Source organism: Vombatus ursinus, unplaced genomic scaffold (genome assembly GCF_900497805.2).
Source record: "Vombatus ursinus unplaced genomic scaffold, bare-nosed wombat genome assembly UNPS02009994.1, whole genome shotgun sequence".
In the NCBI taxonomy this organism is placed as follows: Eukaryota; Metazoa; Chordata; class Mammalia; order Diprotodontia; family Vombatidae; genus Vombatus; species Vombatus ursinus.
In genome coordinates, this window is record NW_020949772.1 from 3517623 (window position 1) to 3540706 (window position 23084).

Below are 23084 nucleotides of genomic sequence, written 5' to 3' on the forward strand. Positions count from 1 at the left end.
AATTCTCTCAAAGCAAAGGCATTTACTGAAATAGCAAAATATGAAGTGTAAAACAAGCTGCAGCCAAGCCTCTGCTCATTACCTGAGTTTGAGCAGCCCCTATAACATAAATAGGATTTAAAGAAAAAGTCCCTAGGCTGTGGTGCAGATAGGATTACAAGCCATATGGAAATCAGAGTTTGCCACTAAATATTAGCCCTTGCCAGGCAGGTAGCTAGGGAATATCATTTCCCTTGTTTCATGTACAACAGAAAGTTTTGCCTTGGTAACATTGTCCCCCTCTATGTCCAGGGACACCCCATCCATAGCACTATGTTCCATATCTTACCTCCATGCCAGGAATGCCCTCCCACCTTACCTCTGCCCCCTTAGAATTCCTATATACTTTCAGATCTCATCTTAAATGTCACCTCCTACAAGAAACCTTTCCTGATTTTCCCAGTTGTGGATGCCTCCTCCCTACACCAAAAAAAATCACTTTATATTTATTTTTCATATATCTGGTCTTTTTGAGAGGCAGAATTGCATAATGGATAGAAAGCTAGCTACGTAGCCAGGAAGACCTGGGTTTAAGTCTCTCCTCTAATACATACTATGTCACCCTAGAGATTGGGGGCAGTTAGATAGTGTAATAGATAGAGCACTGGGCTTTCACTCAGGAAGACCTGAATTCAAATCTGGCCTCACACACTAGCTATGTGACCCTGTGACCTTGCCTCAGTTTTTTTTTTTCTCTGTAAAATGGGGCTAATAATAGCATCTACCTCCCAGAATTGTTGTGAAGACAAAATGAGATAATATTTGTAAAAGTGATTAGCAGAGTACCTGGCACAAAATTGCCAATATACAAATATTATCAGCATCATTATTAGGTAAATCACTTAATCACTAAGTATTCTAGACAACTCTCTAAGGTGCAGAGAAGGAGCTGACCCACACTGGGAGGGGGAGTTTCCTCACCTGGAGGTTCCTCATGCCAATGAAATCACAGATTCATTCCTTTTTCTACTTCCATATATCATGTTATTTGCTTAGCTGTGGACATGTATTTCCCCCAGTAGATTGTGGGTTTCTTGGGTGTGGAGACTGTCTCACTTTTTGCTTGGCATTCTCAATGGTTAGCCCAGTGCTTCACACATGGCGAATGCATAACCAATGTCTGTTGACAAACTGACTGATGCTAAGGCTCTCTTGCTATACATTGAAGCTGATTTCTCCATCTCCTTTGGAAATGACTAACAAATGACAAACATTCATTCTTCCTCCTATACTTTGTGGGGAGGCAAGTGGGGAAAGGAATGAGGTAATCTCCATCTCTAATCAAACAATAATTTAAAATACATCATTAATGACAAGAGAGAGAAAGGAATCAAGTATTTCAATTCCATTCATAATTTTTTTTTTTTTTGGTGAAACAGATAAGTTATAGAAGCATGGAAGGAAGGCTTAGAATAAGTCTCGGGTTTAGGAAGGAAAACCAAAATCACATAATCTCAGGATTGCAAGGGACCACATAGGGCATGTAAGTCAAGTTGTACCTTCTTAACAAGACTGACAAGCAGTCATCCACGCTTTATTTGAATCCCTTCAATGATGGGGTGCTCACTACCTTCCAGTCAGCCCTAATTCCACTTTAACACATTCCTAATCATTAAGAAGATTTTTTTGTTTATTTTTTGTTTTTGTTTTTACCAAACTTAAATTTTGCTCTTCACCACTTGTACCCATTACTCCTATTTATGGTCTAGAGAGTTAAGCAAAAGAAATCTAAACCCATCTTCCATATGATAGGCCTAAGAATGTTTCATCTCTGAGTCTTCTTTTCTCCAGGCTAAATTCCCAAGTTCCTCCAATCAATCACCACATGGAATTACTCAAGGCCCTTTGACATCGCCCTGCTTGGCAATATCCTTCCTACAAATCTCAAGCTTCCAAATGTAGACACTAGAAGGCATCACTTTTCTTGGCTATGTGTCACACTAAATCAACAGTTCCCATACTCCACATGGGGCATATATGCAAGATGGGATCCCTTCCTACTCTTCCTTTCCTATTCCACTTTACTCCTTTCTATCTGCTCCATGATAACACTGGCCCCCTTGTATTCAGTCCCTGGGATTCCACATGCTGTCTCCCATCTCTGTACCTCTGTGCTGGCTAATCCCCATTCCCAGAATGCTCTGCCTCCTCACTCCCAACTCTTGGCTATGCCAACTTCTTCAAGATGACCAAAAATTTACTTTCTAAGGAGGCCTTTCTTTTTTCAACTAATTTGTTTTCAATCAACAATCATTTATTTTCTCTCCTTTATCCCTTTCTCCTACACTCAGAAAAAGAAAAAAAAAACCAAACCCTTGTAACAAATATGCATAGTCAAGCAAAACAAATCCCACATTGGCCATGGCCAAAAAGGTAAGTGTGTCTCATTCCTCATCTGGAGTCCATCACCTTTCTCTCAGGAGGAGGATGGCATTCTTCATCATCAGGCTCTGGAATTGTGGTGATTCATTACTTTGACCAGAGGTCTTAAGTCTTCCAAAGTTATTTGTCTTTACAATGTTGTTATTATTGTATAAATTGTTCTTCTGGTCACAGGAAGCCTTTCCCTGTCCTGCTCATTGCTACTGCCTTCCTCACTGAGATTAACTCCCTTCAATCTTGCATATATCTTGCATGTACCTAGTTATTTCATATCACCTCCCTCATTATATGTGAGCTCCTTGAGGATAGGGACGATTTTTGGCCTTTGTATTTCTAGTGCTCAGCACAGTGCTGGGCACATGGTAAAGGCTTAATAAATGCTTGTTGACTAACTGCCCAAAACTAAGAAGATTGGTTGGGCACTTCACCTACTGTCGCTTGCTTTGTACGTCAAGGACGATGTGCTATGTCCTTTTCGGTGAGAATCGATAGAGAATCCATAAAAGGCAAGAAGCAAAGAATCAGGCCATATAACAGAGAGAAGGGGGGGGAGGGGGGAAAGGGGGGAAGGGGTGAAGGGGGAGAAAGGGAGGGAGGGGAGGGAGGAAGAGAGGAGGGAGGGAGAGAGAGAGATCAGCACTAGGCTTTCCAAACAGAATGTAACAAAGCAAAGCAATGAATAGGGCAGTGGGCTCTGAGGGTACAGACAAGAGTGGACAGAAAGATCTAGACCAAAGCAAGGGCAGACAAATCTGTCAACAGAAGGGATGATGGTGCAGCAAGATTAAAAAACCCACAAGGAAGGAAATGGGGTTGACCAGCCGGTTCTCCATGATGAGTCAATGCTGTGGGAAGTTAAACAAGGGATAGAAGGCAGCTGGGTTAAAAACAATGGAGGACCTTCCCTCCTCACCCCCTGGGAAATTTTCTCCAAAGACAATAAAAAGCGTTGACATTTATATAGCTCTGCTAAATTTACAAAATGCTTTGACATGCATTATTTCAATGGTGCCTCACAACTAGCCTGCGATAGAGGCACTGCAAGCCTGATGATCCCTGGTTTATAGTTGAGGAAACTGAAGCTAAGGGACATGAAGGTCAAGGTCTCAAGGTCACACACTGGAGAAAGTACTCTGACTTCAAATCCCTCTCCCCACCATACCCACCATGCCAAGTTACAGTCACAGCCGTCATGGCAAATACTTATATTTTCTAGCAATGTTTGACTGAGGGACAAGATTACTGAGTGTGTAACGACAGTGATTGTCAGCTTAGGGAATTCTTTCCATTTTTTTTTAAACTGGTCTGGCCTTTGACCTTGTCATATGAGCAGAACTGGTATGAGAACTCCTTTCACCAGTAGACAACCTCTAAATTCATAGTCCAGGAGAGTGTCTTAGACACTGAGAGGGTGAGCAACCCTCCCAGGAACATACAGCCAAGATGACACAAGACAGCCTGACCTGGAACCCTGACAAGAGCGTTTTGGAGCCAACTGAACCATGAGCTGATTATTAAATTTTCAGTGTGAGCATCTACACCTCAGATAGCAAATACTCAGATACTACAAATCAGGGTTTGATTTATTGTTTTTTGATGGAGAAAATATAATATTATAGATTGAACTTAAAAGTATGTCATGTAAAACAATGGGGCAGTTAGGCAGCACAATGGATGGAGCAGTGGCCCTGGAGCCAGGAGGACTTGAGTTCAAACGTGGCCTCAGACACTTGACACTTCACTAGCTGTGGGACCCTAGGCAAGTCACTTAACCCTGATTGCCTAAAAAAAGTGTGTCACGTATTGTTGGTTTTGTTTTTTGGCTTTTTTTCTCCCCAAGAGCTGGTTGTTAAACCTTTACCAGCATACTCCTAAACCCAGGTCTTTCTGGTTCCAAGGTTGATCCTCTACCAAATTATGCCAAGCTGCCTCTCAGTGAGTTCTTTGGCGAGAAGAATTTTTGCCCTCAGCACATCCCTGTAAATTGGCCATAATCTCCCCTTTCATAAGGTAACTTCTTTCAAAGTCATTTTCCTGGGTGGAAAAAAAAAACCTAATCCTCTTTCAGTGACAATGCATAATCAGAGGAGGAGAAATCAAGCAAGGTTTCCCAGTATCCACCATGAGAAGCTGAATCCATTATCACCCCCATCGGTAGTCACAACGTAATGCATCAATCAACGATTGCTGGCCTGCCTTGTTTCAGAATTGTCCAAGCATCACTTTAAGTTAAGACAATGGTCAAGGGAGAGAGCCTTTGACAGTTTCAATGGCTGTGACTAATAGCACCTTATAAAATTTAGAGCAAATAGCCCAAGAAGGGCTGGAGACAAGCAATAGCAAGGGCCCTAGCTGAGAGCCCTGAGGGGAAAGGCAGAACTGACTATCAGGAAGTCACTTTGCAAACATTCACTGGGGCTACATCCCCGGAGTCTGGTGTGTAAGGGAGCAGGAGTGATTGATGGTGAGGGGTCCCCAAATCCATATGCGTGCCAGACTTCCCATCTCTGATGGACCGCCAACTCATTAAATGGCTCCAATGGTGATAAATAAACAAGCATACACCTTCTGTAGATGGAATAAATAATATGTCTCCCACATATGTGCGTTACTATTTTTCAAATGTATGTAGATGCTGTTGTGATTAACAGAATGCAAATTCAGTTACAAGTGTTAACGCAATTCATAGCAGCTTTTCCCAGGAATGTATTTCCTCAATTCATTTATTCATTCATTCAACAAGCACGCATTAATCAACTGACACAGTACCAAGGAGGCACAAAGATGAAGGCAAAGCAAAGCTTGCCCTCAGGGGGCTTAAATTCTACCAGAGGGAAACAGCGGTGTGCCTATAAGTCAATTCAAACCACATAGCAAGTAAATTCAATTCCGTACAATGCAGAAAACACTGGCTCCCTATTTGATCCAGGATCAAATGCACCCTCCTCTGTTTGGCCCTGAGAGCTCGACATGGTCCCTTTTCACCTTTCCAGTCTTCTTATACCTGACTCCTCTCCTGCACACCATGATTCAGCTACATTGGCCTACTTAATAGTCCTCAATCACATTGCATCTCCAGCCTCCGAGTCTTTGTACTGGCTGCCTACTTTGCCTACAATGCTCTCCCTCCCCATCTCCACCTCTTGATCCCTCAACCTTCCTTCAAGCCTCAGCTCAAGTCCCATCTTCCATAAGAGGCTTGCTTTTGTTTCCTTTCTGGGTGTCCCCAGTCGCTAATCCCTTCCCTTCCAAGATTGCCTCCCATCTATTCTGAACATATGGTGTATGTGCCTAGTTATGTGCACATTGTCTGTCTCATTACAATGTGAGCTCCCTAAGGGTAAACACTTGCACACCTGGTGTTCAGCATAGTGAGGATACAAGGAAAAGTAAAAGGCATCTCTCAAAGAGCTCAGTAAATGTTTGTTGACTGATTATTCCATGAGGGTGCTGGGAATACAAGGCCAAAACTAAACAATCCTTTTCCTCAAGGACTTTACATTCTCCTAAAGAGATTTATAATAATAATAATAATAACTGACATTCATATAGCTCTTTAAGGTTTACGAAATATTTTCTATACATTAACTCATTTGATACACCATCCCCATGAGGATTCCACAGATGAGGAAATTGAGGCACAGAGCAATTAAGTGACTTGCCCAGGGTCACACAGCTAGTAAGTGTCTGAGGCAGGATTCACACTGAGGTCTTCCTGATGCCAAGTCCCACGATCCATTCACTTTGCCCCCTCGCTGCTTTGATACGACATGTAAACAGATAAATGCAAAGGCATCTGAGGGAGGAAAGAGCGTTTAACTGGGGCCGGGGCAGGCTTCCAATGAGGAGGCGGTACTTGAGTTAGATCCTGAAGGAAGGCAAAGACTCTGGGAAGACCAAAGAGCTTTGAAGGTCAAGAAGAATGAGGAACCTACATTTTCCTTTAGAGTAAGAGGACTCAGTGAAGGCTGTCAGTAAGGGACAAAACCAGACCAGCTTCTGATAAAGGTCATGTTGGCAGCCACATAGAAGATCCATTGAGGATGGTGTAGATGAGACAGAGAGGTCAAACTCAGGCCTTTGTCACCTCCTGTCTGAACAACAGCCCCAGGTTCTCACTGGCCTTCCTGTCTCATCCTCTGCCCTCCACAATCCATCCTCCACCCAGCTAACAAAGTAATCCAAAGAAAGCCATAGTTAACTCAGTCACAGATCACAGATTGTCTAAAGGGGTGACAGGCCTCGAAGTCATCGAGGCCAACCTCCTTGTTTCATCAATAAGGAAACAGGCTCAGTGACTTGCCCAAGGTCACACGGGGGTAAATGACAGGATTTGAACCCAAGTTCTGAGACTCTAAATCTAACATGTTGTTGTTGTTCCATTGTTGTTTAGTCACGTCCGACTCTCCATGATCCCAATTGGGGTTTTCTTGGCAAAGATACTGGAATGGTTTGCCATTTCCTTCTCCAGCTCATTTTGCATTTATGTTACAATTTAACACACTTTCCACTGAACCATGATGCTTCCAACCATCTTATTGGTTGGTAAACACCAATGAACCTCTATTACATCTTCAGTCAAATATAAATCCCTCTATTAATCTGGCATTTAAAGCCTGTCCTTCCCAGACTTATTCCATGTGGTTCCCCTTCATGTACTCTATGGGTTCAGTCAAACCATGCTTCCAACTGTTCCTCACTCATGACATGCACCATCTTGGCTCTTTTTTACTGGTTGCCTCCCATGCCTGGAATACACCCTCTAGTTTCTGTCAAAGCTCATTTCAAAGGTCATTTCCTATGTGAGGCCTTTCGTGGTGCTTCTAGCTTTTAGAACTGTCCCCTTGTATTTGTTGTTTATATGTGTTGTATATATTTATATTTGTACATTTTGCCCCCCCCCCAATAGAATGTAAACTCATGATTAGGGGTCAGCATTAAATCTAACACCAATGTGGCATGTCCTTGGAACCTAAGAGGCCACCAGGCTGCCAAAGGAAACGCAAACCAGTCAATGTCAAAAAAAAAATGTGGCAGGTCAAATCTCCATGTCAATAAGTAATGGGATCAAATTTGTTGTATCTCTGGCCCAGAGGAAATAAAGGCCCAGTCTCAAAGGAACAAGTAACAAAAAACAAAACTAACCAAAAAACTCAACACCCAGTCCCTGTTGTTAAGGAATTTCTATTGAGACACCTTTGTTTCCTCGTTTTTTAAATGGAGAGGGAAGAGGAGGAAGATGGATGGGGGTATGGACAAAGAGTCCCTTCCACAAAAGGTCCTTTCTGGTTCTCATTCTCTGACTTTAAACATCTAACTTCACTGCTCTCTCCTCTAAGCCATGATGACTCCTTTAGAAAGCTACAATAACATTGTGTCTTCCCACAAGAGACCCAATGAACCAATATAGACTGGAGTCTGGTGCCGGTTTCACCATTTCAGGGCCAATACAATAGATCAAACTGTGGGGAGTTCTGAAGAGAGAAAGAGGGATATTTGGGAAGCATTCAAGTCCATGCCACCTGCTCTGGATTATCAGTGAGACACCCATGGGACTGGTTATTTCTCAGCAGTCACAGACCTGAATTCCCTAAACCAGGGGTGGGAAACCTGCAGCCTCGAGGCCACATGTGGCCCTCTAGGTCCTCAAGTGTAGCCCTTTGACTGATTTTAATTCTGTCAAAAGGCTGCACTTGAAGACCTAAAGACCATATGTGGCCTCAAGGCCGCAGGTTCCCCACCCCTGCTTTAAACTTTGACGCTAAGTCAGTGTGGTCAGACTCAAAAAGACACAGAGCCCACTCAGTCATGCGTAAGGTCCCTTGATGATGTATTAACTTAGAAGAACACATATTAATATTTTCTATGTTTTGTCATATTTTTATTTGTTTTTTTAAATATTTTCTAATTATATTTTAATCTGGTTCACGGCACTCAACAATGTTGGGGGACAGGGAGGAACGGGGAGTATATGTCGTTCTAACCCCCTAGCACCTAGCACAGTATTCTGCACACATAATAAGAAACAGTTAAATACTGATGAACCGGTGAGGGAGGTGACATGGTCCAGTGAGGGGGAAAGCACTGAATTTAGAGGCAGGGGACTTGAGTTTGAATCCTGTTTCTGCTACAAGCCACCACTTCTCTGGACCTCAGTTTCCTCATCTATAAAATTTGGAGGTTGGACCAGATGCCCTCAGAGGTCCCTGCCAGCTCTAAATCTTTGAACCCGTGGTCTGACTATCTCTAGATGGGGGTGTTCAGGTAGGGAAGAAAGAACAGATGAGGGCAAAACTGCATACGGAAACATCTTAGATGAAGAGAAAAGCTGAGGGTCTTTGTAGCCCAGAGTTGGCACATTAAAAGAATTCACTGCATTATGCAAGAACAATGCCAGAATGTTAGTTCTTAATTGGAGATGTCAAAGACAGAAGTGAACAAACTAACTGTCTAATTAATATTGAAATCATAATCTCCTGAACAGAAACAAAAGGTTGAGAATGCAGAGTTACGTATTCTGGCCAACAGGAAATGTATGACATATCTCCAATTAGAAAGGAACAATAAAAGTCTAAATTGCCAGAATAAAGAAGGAAAAAATTAGGCAAGAGCATCCAATCTGCCTGACAACAGGAATCTGCAGGTCTGGCTCTTTGAGAAAGAGAATACAATCCATTCCTTGTGATGGAGTGATACCGGCTTCTATGTAAGCCACAAAGCACCCAGAGGAGGACAGCCAGAAAGGTGACAACCATATGGACCATACCACTTGAGGCCTGGGTGAAGGAATTGGGGACATTGAGCCTGGAGGAGACTTGCAGGGGGAGAAGGGGGAGACATGATCACTGCCTCCAAGCATCAGTGAGTTTAGTCACTAGGGGAGTATGGTCATAATCAAAGGGTCGTAGATTCTAAAGGGGTTATTCTCCTGGAAGGAGAGATTAGGTCTAGGTCTGAATTAGGATCACTGGGTGGAAGGTGTAATGTAGCAAATCTAATCTTAATGCAGCTTCCTAAGAACTAGCATTAACCCAATGTGGAATGGACTGCTCTGAGAGGTAATGAATTTCTGATGTACTGGGTGTCTTCTAGCAAAGGGTGGATGACCCCTTGTTGGGTATATTGAGGAAGGAATGCTTTTACAGCCATTGGTTGAACTATAAGGTCACTGAGGTCCCTTCCAACTCTGAAATTTTGTGATGCTATGTGTGAGTCTGCTCTCATCTAATCCAACAGGAGTTTTTTTTTTTTAATTAATTTATTTTGATTTATCAACAATCACTTCCATATGCTTTTGAGTTTAAAATTTTTCTCCCCCTTCCTCTCCACCACCCTCCCCAAGACAGCGCACAATCTGATATAGGCTATACATTTACATTCCTATTAAACATATTTTCATATTAGTGATGTTGTAAGGAAGAATTAGAACCAATAGGACCAATAGAACCACCAGAAAGAGGAAACAAAACTCAACAGAAGAGGGAAAAAATTGCAAATAGTATGCTTCAATCTGCATTCAAACCCCATAGTTCTTTCTTTGGATGTGGATAGCATTTTCCATCACGAAACCTTTGGAGATGTCTCAGATCTTCGTATTGCTGGGAAGGGTTAAGTTTATCAATATTAGTCACTGCACAACGTGGCTGTTATTGTGTACAACATTCTTCTGGTTCTGCTCACTTCACTCAGCATCAGACCATACAAGTCTTTTTTTTCTGAAGTCAGCCTGTTCATCATTTCTTATAGCATAATAGTATTCCATTACATTCATATACTGCAACTTGTTCAGTCATTCCCCAATTGATGGACATCCTCTCAATTTCCAATTCTTTGCCACCACAAAAAGAGCTGCTATAAATATTTTTGTACATGTGGGTCCTTTTCCCATTTGTATGATCTCTTTGGGATGCAGCCCTAGAAGTGCTATTGCTGGGTCAAAGGGTATTCACAGTTTTATAGCCCTTTGGGCATAGTTCCAAATTGTTCTCCAAAATAGCTGGATCAGTTCACAATTCCACCAACAATGCATTAGTGTTCCAATTTTCCCACATCTTCTCTAATATTTATTATTTTCTTGTTTTGTCATCTTGGTCAATCTGATAGGTCTGATGCGGTACCTCAGAGTTGTTCTGATTTGTATTTCTCTAATCAATAGTGATTGAGAGCACTTTTTCATATGACTATAGATGGTTTTAATTTCTTCATCTGAGAACAGCCTGTTCATATCCTCTGACCATTTATCAATTGGGGAATGACTTATATTCTTATAAATTTGACTTAATTTTCTATATATTTTAGAAATGAAGCCCTTATCAGAGAGACTGGTTGTAAAAATTCTTTCCCAATTTTCTACCTTCCTTCTAATCTTGGTTGCATTGGCTTTGTTTGCGCAAAAACTTTTCAATTTAACATAATCAAAGTTATCATTTTGCTTTTCGTAATGTTCTCTATCTCCTGTTCGGTCATGAATTTTTCTGTTCTCCATAAATCTAATAGGTAAACTATCCCTTGCTCTCCCAGTTTGCTTAGAGTATCAGCCTTTATATCTAAATCATGAATCCATTTTGACTTTATTTTGGTATATGGTATGAGAATTTGATCTCTGCCTAGTTTCTGCCATACTCTTTTCCAGTTTTCCCAGCAGTTTTTGTCAAAGAGTGGGTTCTTATCCCAGAAGCTGGAGTCTTTGGGTTTATCAAATAATAGATTACCATAGTCATTGACTACTGTGTCTTGCATACTTAACCTATTCCACTGATCCACCACTTTATTTCTTAGCCAGTACCAAGTAGTTTTGATGATTGCTGTTTTACAATACAATTTAAGATCTGGAATGTCTAGGCCGCCTTCCCCCACATTTCTTTTCAATAGTTCCCTTGATATTCTGGACTTTTTGTCCATATTAAGGGACTGCTATGTACAAGGCTCTGCATAATAGGTATTGAATATATGAAAACAAATTGGAAAACCAATCCTTGCTCTCAAGAAGTTTACACTACATTATTGGGGTGAGGACAAGGGACAGAGTGGAATACAACATGTAAACAGAGACATATATGCAGGATAGTTTGAGAAGAATGGAGAACATTAATAACTATAGGGATCAAAGAAGCCATCCCATAAAAGGTTCTCAGTATTGAATACCTTTTGTTCAGGGTTGAAGAAAGCTAGAGATTCTAAGAGGCAAAGATGAAAAGGGAGGATGTAAGGTGCCCCGTCCCTTAAAGATGAGCAGTTAAATGGAGAAATGGACAAAAAACATTTTTTACATGAAGGAATAGAGTTATTTCAATTGTTAAAGGATACAGTATGTTGCCACTGCTATAAATGAACATTTTGATGTTGAAAAGGAATAGGAAAAGAACTTTGTTTTTAACAAAAACTGCTAATACATGTATATGAAGAAACCCAGTGTTCAGACAGAATTTGAGCAATTGTGATATAAATGTGAAGAGGGAAATCACCTTGTGAAAGATGTAGAATATGAACTTCTGTGTGAACAGTTTGAAATTTTAAAGAGATAAAGAACTTTTGTTTATGGAAAACTAGAGAAATATAAAGACAGCTAGATGGCTCAGTGCATCAAGCCTGGAGTCAGGAAGACCTGAGTTCAAATCTGTTTTCAGACACTCGCTAGCTATGTCATCCTGGGCAAGTCACTTAATCCTGATTGCCTCAGTTTCCCCATCTGTAAAATGAGCTGGAGAAGGAAATAGCAAACACCTCCAGTGTCTTTGCCAACAAAACCCCAAATGGGGTCACGAAGTGTCAGATACAACTGAAATGACCGAGCAACAACAAAGAGAAATATAAGTGTAAAGAAATAGTTTCAAGGACACCCAAGGAACCAAAGGACCATGTTGAAGACTTTACAAAGTATTATGGCACATGTATTCATTTGCACATACCTTTTTTGTGACTAAAAAGGCGAAAACTAAAAAAAAAATTAAGTCACCCTTCATGTGGAAGGACAGTTCTAGTGACAGAAGGAAAAGCACAGGGGATTTGCAGCTGCTTTGTATCCTGGTGAGCTGGCTAGCTTTATTTCCAAGTTTGAAAAGCTGACTTAATCTGTGTTGCTATGAACTCTATTCTGATTAGACAATGCAGCATCAGGGTAAGCTGATCTGGTCTATATCGTCAAAGATAGCTCAGAAACTATCCCAAAATGGCAGCCAAGATGGTGAAAGAAAGCCCTGTGGATCCTACTACTTGAGGACTGGTTGAAGGATGTGAGGGTTTTGAGCCTGGGGAATTGACAACAGAGGGAGGACAAGGTGGGGCATGATTACTACCTTCCAGAATTCTAACGAGCTTCACAGTTCTCTGGCTTTAAAAGAACTGCTATTCACACGAACAGTTAACACTTTCTAAATAACTTTCTCAGGTGATTCGAAGTTGAAAGAGCTTGTAAGTACTATGGTAGAGCAGAGAGGAGAAGAAAATTTGCCCAGTTGAAGAGCAGGGAGGCCCAACAATCAGTGAACAGAGAAGCAGCTTCATGCAGTGTGGATGGTTCCCAAATGGCAGTCCAGAGTTGCGTTGTCCCAAGTGCATAGGTCTTCCTCCCTCGTGTACTTCCCTGCTAGGTTCCTTTGAGTGCATGCCCACTCATCCCCCCCACCTACTGAGTGTGCTTGTGGAAGAGTGTAATCCAGGTTTGTGTATTGATTGATACATTCTATTTTTGAGCACTTGCTTTAATAGATGAGTTGCTGCGGTTTATTATTATTCCTTTTGTCTACTTGCCAAGTCAAAATGGTTATGTTTAAAATCTAAAGCTATATTATTGTGAGTGGCTGGTTGTATAAATATAACACACTGTGTGGGTATGTTAAATTGTATGTGGCTGGCTGTGAAAATGGATGGGAACTCAAGAGCCAGAGTAGTGACTAGGTAGAGTGTTTTTCCCTTCAACTGGGCTATCTCTAGGACCCTGGGAGAGTTGCAGTGTAACCATGTGGTGGTGGTCTTTCTCTGGGAACCGAGACATTCCAAGGCGGGAGCAGTTGGGAAGGTACTAATCCAGAGAGTAAGTATGTGGCTACACCTACCTCATGGGGTGTCTACATGCTCCATATGAGGGGATATATTTTGTGATATTGTGAAGAGAGGGGCCCATATCAAGAGACACCCCATCCACATTGACATGACTGGCATTGCAAGTACATTCCGGGCATAGGTAAAAGCATAAAAGTGAAAATGAAATAACATTCCAGAACCAGCAAATAGGCCTTGAGCACAGACTAGGTTCCATAATACTTCTGCTTGTATACAATGTCCAACACAATACTGATCACACACCTTCTCCTGTCTTTGTGTATCAATGTGCCTGGAATGCTGTATTCTCATATTTGCCTTTCAGAATTCTGCTCTTCTTTCAAGGTTAAGCTCCTCCTCCATAAAGCCTTCCCTAATACCCTCCATCCCCAGTTATCACTTCTTTCCCTTCCCCAATTATTCTTAGAGGACTTCGTCTGATCTCTCCTTTGCCCCCTTCACTATCTACTACATATTATACTTTTCTGTATACATGTCCTACTCAGTGATTAGAAGGTAAACTTCCTAAAGATAGGGATTGGCATTTTTTTATTTTGTTTCCCAGTGCTTGACGCAGTGCCTTGCATACAGTAGGCACTTAACAAATATTTGTTGGTTTGAATCATAGAAATTCAATAAATGTATCAACCAATTCAAATTTATCCTCCACAAAGTTGCCAAGATGGTATTCTTATAGTCAGTGATGAAGGGGCTGGGGGAAGACGGTCACACTAACACCGTTGGTGGACTTGTGAAGCAGTACATTATAGAAAACAATTTGGAATGATTAGAAAAATAAGGACTAAAACATCTATTTCCCATTGATCCAGAAATCCCACTGATAAACCTTTGCCCCAAAGAAATCAAAGGTAGAAATAAAGGTCTTATATATACCAAAGTATTCATAACATCCCTTTTTATCATATCAAAAAAAACTGAAAATAAAGTAGATACAATTAGGGAATAGCTTTGAAATGTGGTACATGAATATAATGGGATATTGAGTCACCCAAAGTAATCAAGACTATGAGGAATTCAAACAAACATGGGAAGGCTCAGATGAAGTGGTTCAGAGTAAAGAAAATAAAGCCAGCACAATGACTACAATTATAGAAATGAAAAGAATGGATTGGCATGCTATGAAACTCTAAGGACCAAGCTTGGCCCCAGAGAAGAGATGAGAAAACACAGCTCCTGCTTTTTGCCAGAGAAGTGGGGGATTCTGGGTGGGGAAGGCTGCCCACATCTATGTTACACGTGTCAAGTGGTTTACTGAACGAATCTTTTACTGTTTGTTTGTTTTCTCTTTGTTACTTTTGAGGGGAGGGGGAAATAAATACTCAGAAATTATTATGATAAAAGAAACACAGGTCTCCATCAGAAACCAGTCACTAACCATCTTATCCTGCTCAAATCCTGTCACTCAAGGGAGAGTCAGAAGGAGATTTCATCATCTCCTGTATATTAACCCCATAAATGCAACTGCAATTATAAATAATAATATTCCCTGTATATGACACTCATCTCCTGTCTCCATACTTTTCCACTGATTATTGCAGTAGCTACTGGTGGGTCTGCCTGCCTCAAGTTCCCTTCCCCCTCCAATCCATCCTCCATTCACCATTAAAGTAATTTTTGTAAAGCACAGGTTGGACCATGTCACTTCCCTACTCAATAAACTCCAATAGCTCCCTATCACCTTTAGGATCAAATAAAATATGATCTCCTTGGCATTCAAACGTCTTCATCACCTAGCCCCCTGCTACCTCTGCAATCTTCTTGCACCTTCCTCCCCAATATGTACTCTTCAAGCCAGTGACAGTGGCTTCCTGGCTGTTACATGAACCGGACCCTCCATCTCTCAGCTCTGGGCATTCCTCTGGCTAGAACTCTCTCCCTTTTTTGCTCTGACTACTAACCTCCCTGACTTTCTTTAAGTCCCAACTAAAACCCTGCCTTCTCCTGGAAGCCTTCCCCAATCCCTATTAATCCCAGTGCCTTCCCTCTGTTAATTATTTTCCATTTATCCTGTAGATAACTTGTTTGTACGTATACATATGCATGTTGTCTCCCCCATTAGATTGTAAGCTCCTTGAGGGCAAATACTGGCTTTTGTCTCTTTTTGTACCCCTAGCACTTAGTTCAGCGCTTGTTTTACAAAAAAGGGCCGTCTCATTTTTGTCTTTGAATACCAAGGCCTTAGCATGGCACCTTGTATCTGCGCATAATAGGCACTTAACAGATGCTTGTTAAGGTGAATGGGTGAAGATAACTCAGAGGTAAGGACTAGCATGTCCATCAGGGAATGTCATCCTCATCACATTTATATTGCGCCTACTATGTGCTAGCCACTGTGCTAAGTGCTTTACAATTATTATCTCATTTGATCCTCACAACAACCCTGAGAGAGAGGTGCTGCCATCATCTCTATCATGCCTTTTAACCCTCACAGGCCACTTTTGCAAAGGAGAGTAACCCCAGAGCCCCTCAAAAATCTGGAAGCCTTGTTTTAATATCCTTTATCTGACCTCTCACTATCTCATCTTTCTCCAGTCTGTATAATTCCAGGAGCACCAAAACTTAATTAGTGCAGAGTTAAGTTAAAGATGACTAGTTATGAGATTGGTATCTAGTCTCTTTGTGTTTCTCCCAAAAGAGTGAGAGAGTTCAGCTGATATGCTGGCGATCTGGGAACCTTGGAGAAGCGGGCAATTTATAGATAAACAACACAATTCCTAGTCAGATTTGGGAGAAAATAAAACTTTGGCCCTTTACATAGTCAGAACATAATTTTATAGAGAAGAAAAGAAAATCGCTGAAATGCCTCCTCATGAAGATTATTGTGGGGCTGTCTGTCTACAGGTTCCTTTGGAAAGTAAATTAATTACCTCCGGACCCAGATGGGTCCAATGTACACTTTTTTTTACCTGCCCTGCCAGTCTGACACAGTGATAGGCTTGAAGTCTAGAAAACCTGAATTTAAATCTCTACCTTTGACAATTACTACCTATGAGACCTTAGGCAAGGACCTTACATTCTACTGGTAGGTCACACACAACCCATTAGTGACTTACTCCAGTCTGTGACTAAGTCATTAAAAGAGTTGGACTGAAGGGTTTCCAAAATTCCTTATTCTTCCCCCTTCTCCCAATGATCCCAGAGAGTTGTGTAAGGTACATAAAGGTTGATGATGACGACGATGATGATGATGATGATGATGATGGAATAAACACTTATGAAGCACATGCTATGTGTCAGGTATGTCAAGTGTTGGGGATACAAAGAAAGACAAAAGACAATCTAAGCTATCAATCGGCTTACAGAATAATAATAATACTACTACTAACAATAATAATAATTGAACAGGAATGTATTAAGCACCTACTATGTGCCAGGCACTATGCTAAGTGTTAGGGATACAAAAAAATACAAAAAACAATCCATGCTCTCAAGCAGCTTCCAGAATAATAATACCAATAATAACAAAATTAATAATTGAACAGGAATGTATTAAACACCTACTATGTGCCAGGCCCTATGCTAAGTGCTGGGGACACAATTAAAGACAAAAGACAGTCCCTGCTCTCAAGGAAATATGATGATGATAACAATAACAACAACCATAACAATAATATGCCTGAATAAAGAGATAATAATAGACCCCACATCCCAAGGTTGTTATGTGGATCGAGTACGGTGACATCCATAAAGTGCCTCACATAATGCATTTTTATAACACTTTAAGGTTTGCAAAGTGCTTTGCAAACATCACTTCCCTCGATCCTCACAATAACCTTGGCAGGTAGGTTCTAGTATTACTCTCATTTTGAAGATGAGGATACTCAGAATCAGGGAAGTTAAATGGTTTGCCCAGAGTAACATAGGTATTAAGTGTCTGAGGGATCATTTGAACCCAGCTCTCTCTAGCCACCAAGTCTAGCACTGTCCTTTGTCATTAATCACTTCATGTCACTGAGGCTCAGTTTCCCCGTGTGTCAAGCAGAGATAATAATGTTCGTGCTACTCACCTCAAAGGGCCACTGTTGAGTAAAGTGCTTTGTAAAGCCAAATGTGCTACATCAATATCATTATCGATGCCACGACGTGCAGCGAACGACCAATATTTGGGGCACTACCCTGAGGACGTAGAATGATTTCATTCAGCTCTCTCTAACACCTTAAGATTTAAGCCACTTTAGATTTGTTTCATCAAAAAGTCCCCTTGCAGCACGCCTCCAAGCTGAGGTATTGGTCCAGGTCTTAAGATCTTTTCCCTTTTATCTCTGGAAAAAGTGCATTTTCCAAACTTAGAAAGCCTGCCGTGCCAAAGCTAGGTTTTCCCCAAGGACTGTTTCTGATTAGGGCTCACATGAATACGTTCTGGTGGAAAAATTCTTGCTTCAATCAAAAGGTGTCCAGATTTTAGCAACGACCTCCTTCAGGCCATCTCCCACCGAGTCTTGCAGAGTAGAAAGAAACAAGAGATGTCCAGCTCCTCCCAGACCTTTCCTCTCCTTGGAGCAGCAACAACAACAAAAATCCTAAAGGGCTTCCTAACCTACCTGGAGACTTTGAATGGCATTTTATGCCAAGTCTTTCTAGTCTCAGGATGGCGAGAACTCAGTACTTATTTTTCAAAAATTACTAATAGTTGAGAGATCTGAGGGTTCTCTAGACCTCTTAAAGGAGGAGAAACAGTTCTGAAGACACAGATGCCCCCATCCTGGCTCTCTGGGGTCTCCACTACAAAAGATCAAGCCAACGGATGAGCTAAAGAAAAACCAGACACATGCAGAGATATTCACTCTGTTGGTTCAAACAGCAACCTGCCAAGAACATGTAAGAGCCATCTGCTGGACTTGGATGAGCTGAGAAACCCAACTATTAATGCAGGGGAGCCAGAGAGATACCCTCAGGTAAGTGCTTAGAGTGAGTTAACATTACACAAAATGGTGGGTTAGAGGATGCTTATTCAGGAGAAATGATGATGAAAATAATAGCTGACATTTACATCGTGTTTTAAGGTTTAAAAAAGGTTTTACAAAAATTATATCATCTGGACCTCACAACAACACTATGTAGTCGATGCTACAGGTATGGGAGCAGTAACTAAGGTGAGGCAATCGGAGCTTTGCACCCAGACACAAGATTTAGAGGGTGGTGAAAGTTGTTATAGTCCTTCAAGCAAATAGAAACAACAGAACTTGGCATCTAGTCAGAAAAAGGAAATAGCTGCAATTAGAAAGCTATTAGAGGGCCTACTTCCTAGAGCAATCCTTTCCAATTGGTTTAAAAAATTGATTGTAGGGTGTATTTGTGTCACTTATCCCAAGCATGTTTTGCATGGCCCTAGGAGGTGCCATAGTGCATAAAGTGCTGGGCTTGGAAGATTCACTTTCATGAGTTCAAATCTAGCCTCAGACACTTACTTGTTGTGTGACCCTGGACAAGTCACTTCACCCTGTTTGCCTCAGTTTCCTCATCTATAAAACGAGCTGCAGAAGGAAATGGCAGACCAGTCCAGTATCTCTGCCAAGAAAACTCCAAATGGGATCATGAAGAATTGGACATGACTGGAACAATTGAACAACAAGGGACAGACAACATTATGGTTCAAATAGGTACTATTCGTTCTGTTTTACAGACGAGGAAATTGAGGCCTAAATTATTTGCCTGGGTCACATAGCTAGTAAATCTCAGTGGCAGGATCTGAACAGAGGTTTTCCTGACTCTCAAGTACAAGATTTTACTGTGATATCAAGACAAAGTGGGAAGAGGTTTGGCTCTTGTGATCACTTGTGCACCAACTATCTTTCGTGAGTCCTAAGCAGGACGTTCAGACCTCCTATCGGAGACTGAGTAAGACAAGCGTGGTAGGGTAGATAGTGAGATAGCCTTGGAATCTGGATGTTAGGAGCCCATCTAGAGCTAAATGGGACTGTATGGTCCATCTAATCCAACCTCCTAGTCGTACAGATGAAGGGGACTGGGACCCAGACAGTCTTGCTCAAGGCTATGCGGGTAGTGAATGCCAGAATCAGAATTTGAACCCAGGTCAGTCAGTTGATCAATTAGCATCTATGAAGTTCTGACTCCTGTCAGGCACTGTTTTAAGCACTGGGGCTACAAAAAAAAAGAGGTGGAGGAGAGAAGGGAACCTGTGCTTTCTCCCAAAGAGCTCATAGTCTAGTACGGCAGACGACATTCAAACAATTATATACAAACAAGATATATACTGGGTAAGTTGGGGATAATCTCAGAGAGAAGGCACCAGAGGTAAAAGTGACCTAAGAGGCCACCATCAAATCTCATTTTACATATGAGGAAACTGAGGCACAGAGAGGTTAAGCAACTTGCCCAAGGTCGTACAGCTAGTAAGTATTTGTGTTGAGTGTGCTGAGGTATCTTCTGGCTCAAAAGTTCTGGGATGCTAAGATTCTAAGTAACCATCATGTGGGTGTGAATTCCTAGGCACTGGAAAAGTCCCTGAAACATACTAAAGTGTAAATGACTTTATTAAGATCTTCCTGAAAACAAGTTTTGACTAGAAGGGAGTAAAACAGGAGTTGTGCAGCACTGTCAGTGGGACATATAAGAGAGGCATGGACTCTGCCAGTGCCTTCCTCTGTGATAATACATATTAACAATGATAAAAATAATAAGAATATAGTGGCACAGTGGATAGAGCACTGAGCCTGGAGTCAGGAAGACCTGAGCTAAAATCCAGCTTCTGACACTTACAAGCTGTGTGATTTTGGACAAGTCACTTAACCTCTGTTTGCCTCAGTTTCTTCATCTTTAAAATGGGGATAACGATAGCACCTACCCATTGCAGGTTGTTGTGAGAACGAAATGAAACAATATTTGCCAAGCACTTGGCACGGTGCCTGGCATATAGTAGAATGAAAAAGGGCAAAAGGCAAATCTTTTTTGCCTGGCCTCCACGGGGCCATGACAACACGTCCTGCCTGAGCATGTTTGCTCCTGTTTCCTGGCTACTCTTCTTACTTTGGTGGTTCTCTCCTGATCTCAGGCCAGTAAGAACCCCTGAGATGGAGGTGTCTGGGTTTGGAAGCAACGTTGGGGTTTCAAGAGGCTCTGAGGCCTTGGGTCCTACTGAGTTGGAGTTGGCTGGGAGCTTTCCTATCTGAGAACGGACGCCAGCAGGAGGACTGGACTGAGCCTGGCCACTTGGCCAGCAGAGCTGGAAGCCCAGTGACAAGCAGAGGGGAAATGAGAAATACCTAATTAGCAATATCACAAGCTGCTTTATATAATCAGAAGGTTTTCTCTATCAGTAGACCCAAATTAAGGTACTGAATTCTTTGTTAAGTTTGCTTTGGTTAAAGGAAGCATTTGTGGGGCAGCTTCATGGTGCAGTGGATAGAGCACTGGTGCTGGATTCAGGAAGATCGGAGTTCAAATCTGGTCTCAGGCACTTGACACTTACTAGCTATGTGACCCTGAGCAAGTCACTTCATGCCATTGCCTCGCAAAAAAATAAATAAATAAATAAACAAATAAATAAATAAAAATAAGGGAAGAGTCTGGTGTTTAGTATTCCTTTTGTGTGTAGCTATAAATTACCTATCCCATACCTGGTTTGTATAGTACATTGGACACTGCTTACTCTTTACCTTGGGGAGACTTTGACATGCACCATAACCTAAGCCCTAAGCAATTTTCCCAAAAGTGGGGAACATAACAAACTAACAAGTATGAGAACGGGGAGACCAATCCCTTTAATTAGAAGCAGGATCCCTCAAGGCTGAACCCAAACCAACCACATGCCTAGGCATAGAATGAGGAGCAGCTCCTTACCCCCAAGCCCTTTGGGTCTACACTGGTTCCTCAAGGTTATTGTCAGAGGCAGGATGTGCAGTCAGGTCTTCCTCACTCCAGAGCTCACCCTCCATTCACTGTGGCCCTGTGATCATTTGTATGATCACCAGTATATTATTACAGGCTCGCATATTTTTATCTACTTATACTTGCAAAGAGGCTATTTGTCAAATTAAGAAACCTGGGAAATTTAGTTCCATAAGACCCCTTGTAATGAACTACATGGATTTGGATTTATGACAGGTCCAAACCATGTTCCCAGACATCATTATGTACAACAGAAGTCCTGCAGCCCTGCCACCAGCATTAAAATGGCAGAAACGTCAAAGTACATTTAAATACCTGCTATACGTGCCTGCTTGTTTCTCATTTACTTGTTTAATTATGACTTAGAATAAAGCATGGAAAGAGGAGTCTTGGTGATGTTATCCTTGGGTATGCGACCCAGAAAATGAACTGTTTGGGAAGATAGGGTAAGAAAGAAAGGAGGAAAGAAGGGAAGGAAGGGAAGAGAAGGAAGAGAGTGAAGGCAAGGGAACAGCAGAGAAGGAAGAGAGTGAAGGCAAGGGAAGGCAAGGCAAGGCAAGGCAAGGCAAGGGAAGGGAAGGGAAGGGAAGAGAAGGATTCATTAAGTGCTAATTATGGCCAGGCACTGGGTTAAGTAGTGGAGATACAAATACAAAGAAAAAGAAAGTCCCTGCCCTCATGGAGTTTCTATTCTAATGGGGTAAGACAAGACACAAAGCAGAGCTGAAAAGCAGGGGTTGCAGTGGGTGGGTGGGGGGATTATTTTGAAGTCTGGAAATGAGATACAGGGCCAAGAAGGGAATGAAGGCCAGCTTGGAATTGCTCCACAAAAATGGAGGTGCCAGGAAGAACTCAACAATGGAAGAAGGGGACAGATCTCACAAAGGTATATCCCAGGTTGAGAAGACTGTAAAGATGGATGCATACTCCAGGAGGAGTAGGCCCCAGGTACGGAGGGAATTTCTAGGCTAAACCAGCAGTCAAGTCATAAATGAATTCCAAAAGCCAGGAAAAGGACCAGGAAGTAAACAGTGTATTTTGAGCTGGAAGGGTCTCAGGAGACCATCTACTTCAATCATTTTATTTTACTGATGAGGAAATGGAGGCCCAGGGAAATAATGACCTGTCCAAGCACATGGGATCATGGATACAGACTGAAAGGAGCCTCAGAGACCAATCTAGCCCAATCCCCCAATTTACAGATACAGAAATTGAAGATGAGAAAGATCAAGTGACTTGCCCAATGTCACACGGGTTATAGATAACAGAGGACATATCTGAATTCCTTTCCTTGCCTACAAAATGAGGGAGTGGGCCATGATGGCCTAACTGGTCTACTCCGAGTTTTAGACCTGTGTTCCTCTGTTCTTGACTTCACGGCTGGCTCTCTAGACACGATACCCCACACTGCCTCTTTCCATTTAGTATGTCAGTTCGGAATGTGCCATACAGAATCCAGAAGAGAAGATTGTCAAAGCAAGAGCAAGAATGCAAGTATGCAAAGAAGAGCCAAAGGGACCTCTCCCACCCACCCCTCATCATACCTTAATGACATCTTCATCTGTGGACTTACACTCCACTGCCTCTGAAACGTCGACCACAGAGCCATCCTCTCCAACGGCAACTACTTTGACCGGAACTGAGACCGCCTTCCCCGTCAGAATAGCTGTGTTCAATACTTCCGTGTCCTAAGCACAGCCACACATGCACACACACACACACACACACACACACACACACACACACACACACAC

The 23084-nt window shown here is 41.9% G+C and overlaps 1 protein-coding gene across 1 annotated transcript in view; it reads right to left on the minus strand.

Annotated features, from left to right (window-relative positions):
- TMEM132B (transmembrane protein 132B) overlaps positions 1-23084 on the minus strand; it is a 650066-nt gene that overhangs the window by 99871 nt on the left and 527111 nt on the right. Inside the window, exon 5 of the mRNA XM_027853582.1 lies at positions 22875-23018. Within this exon, the coding sequence (XP_027709383.1) occupies positions 22875-23018 (144 nt within the window). The remainder of the gene's footprint in view (positions 1-22874; positions 23019-23084) is intronic.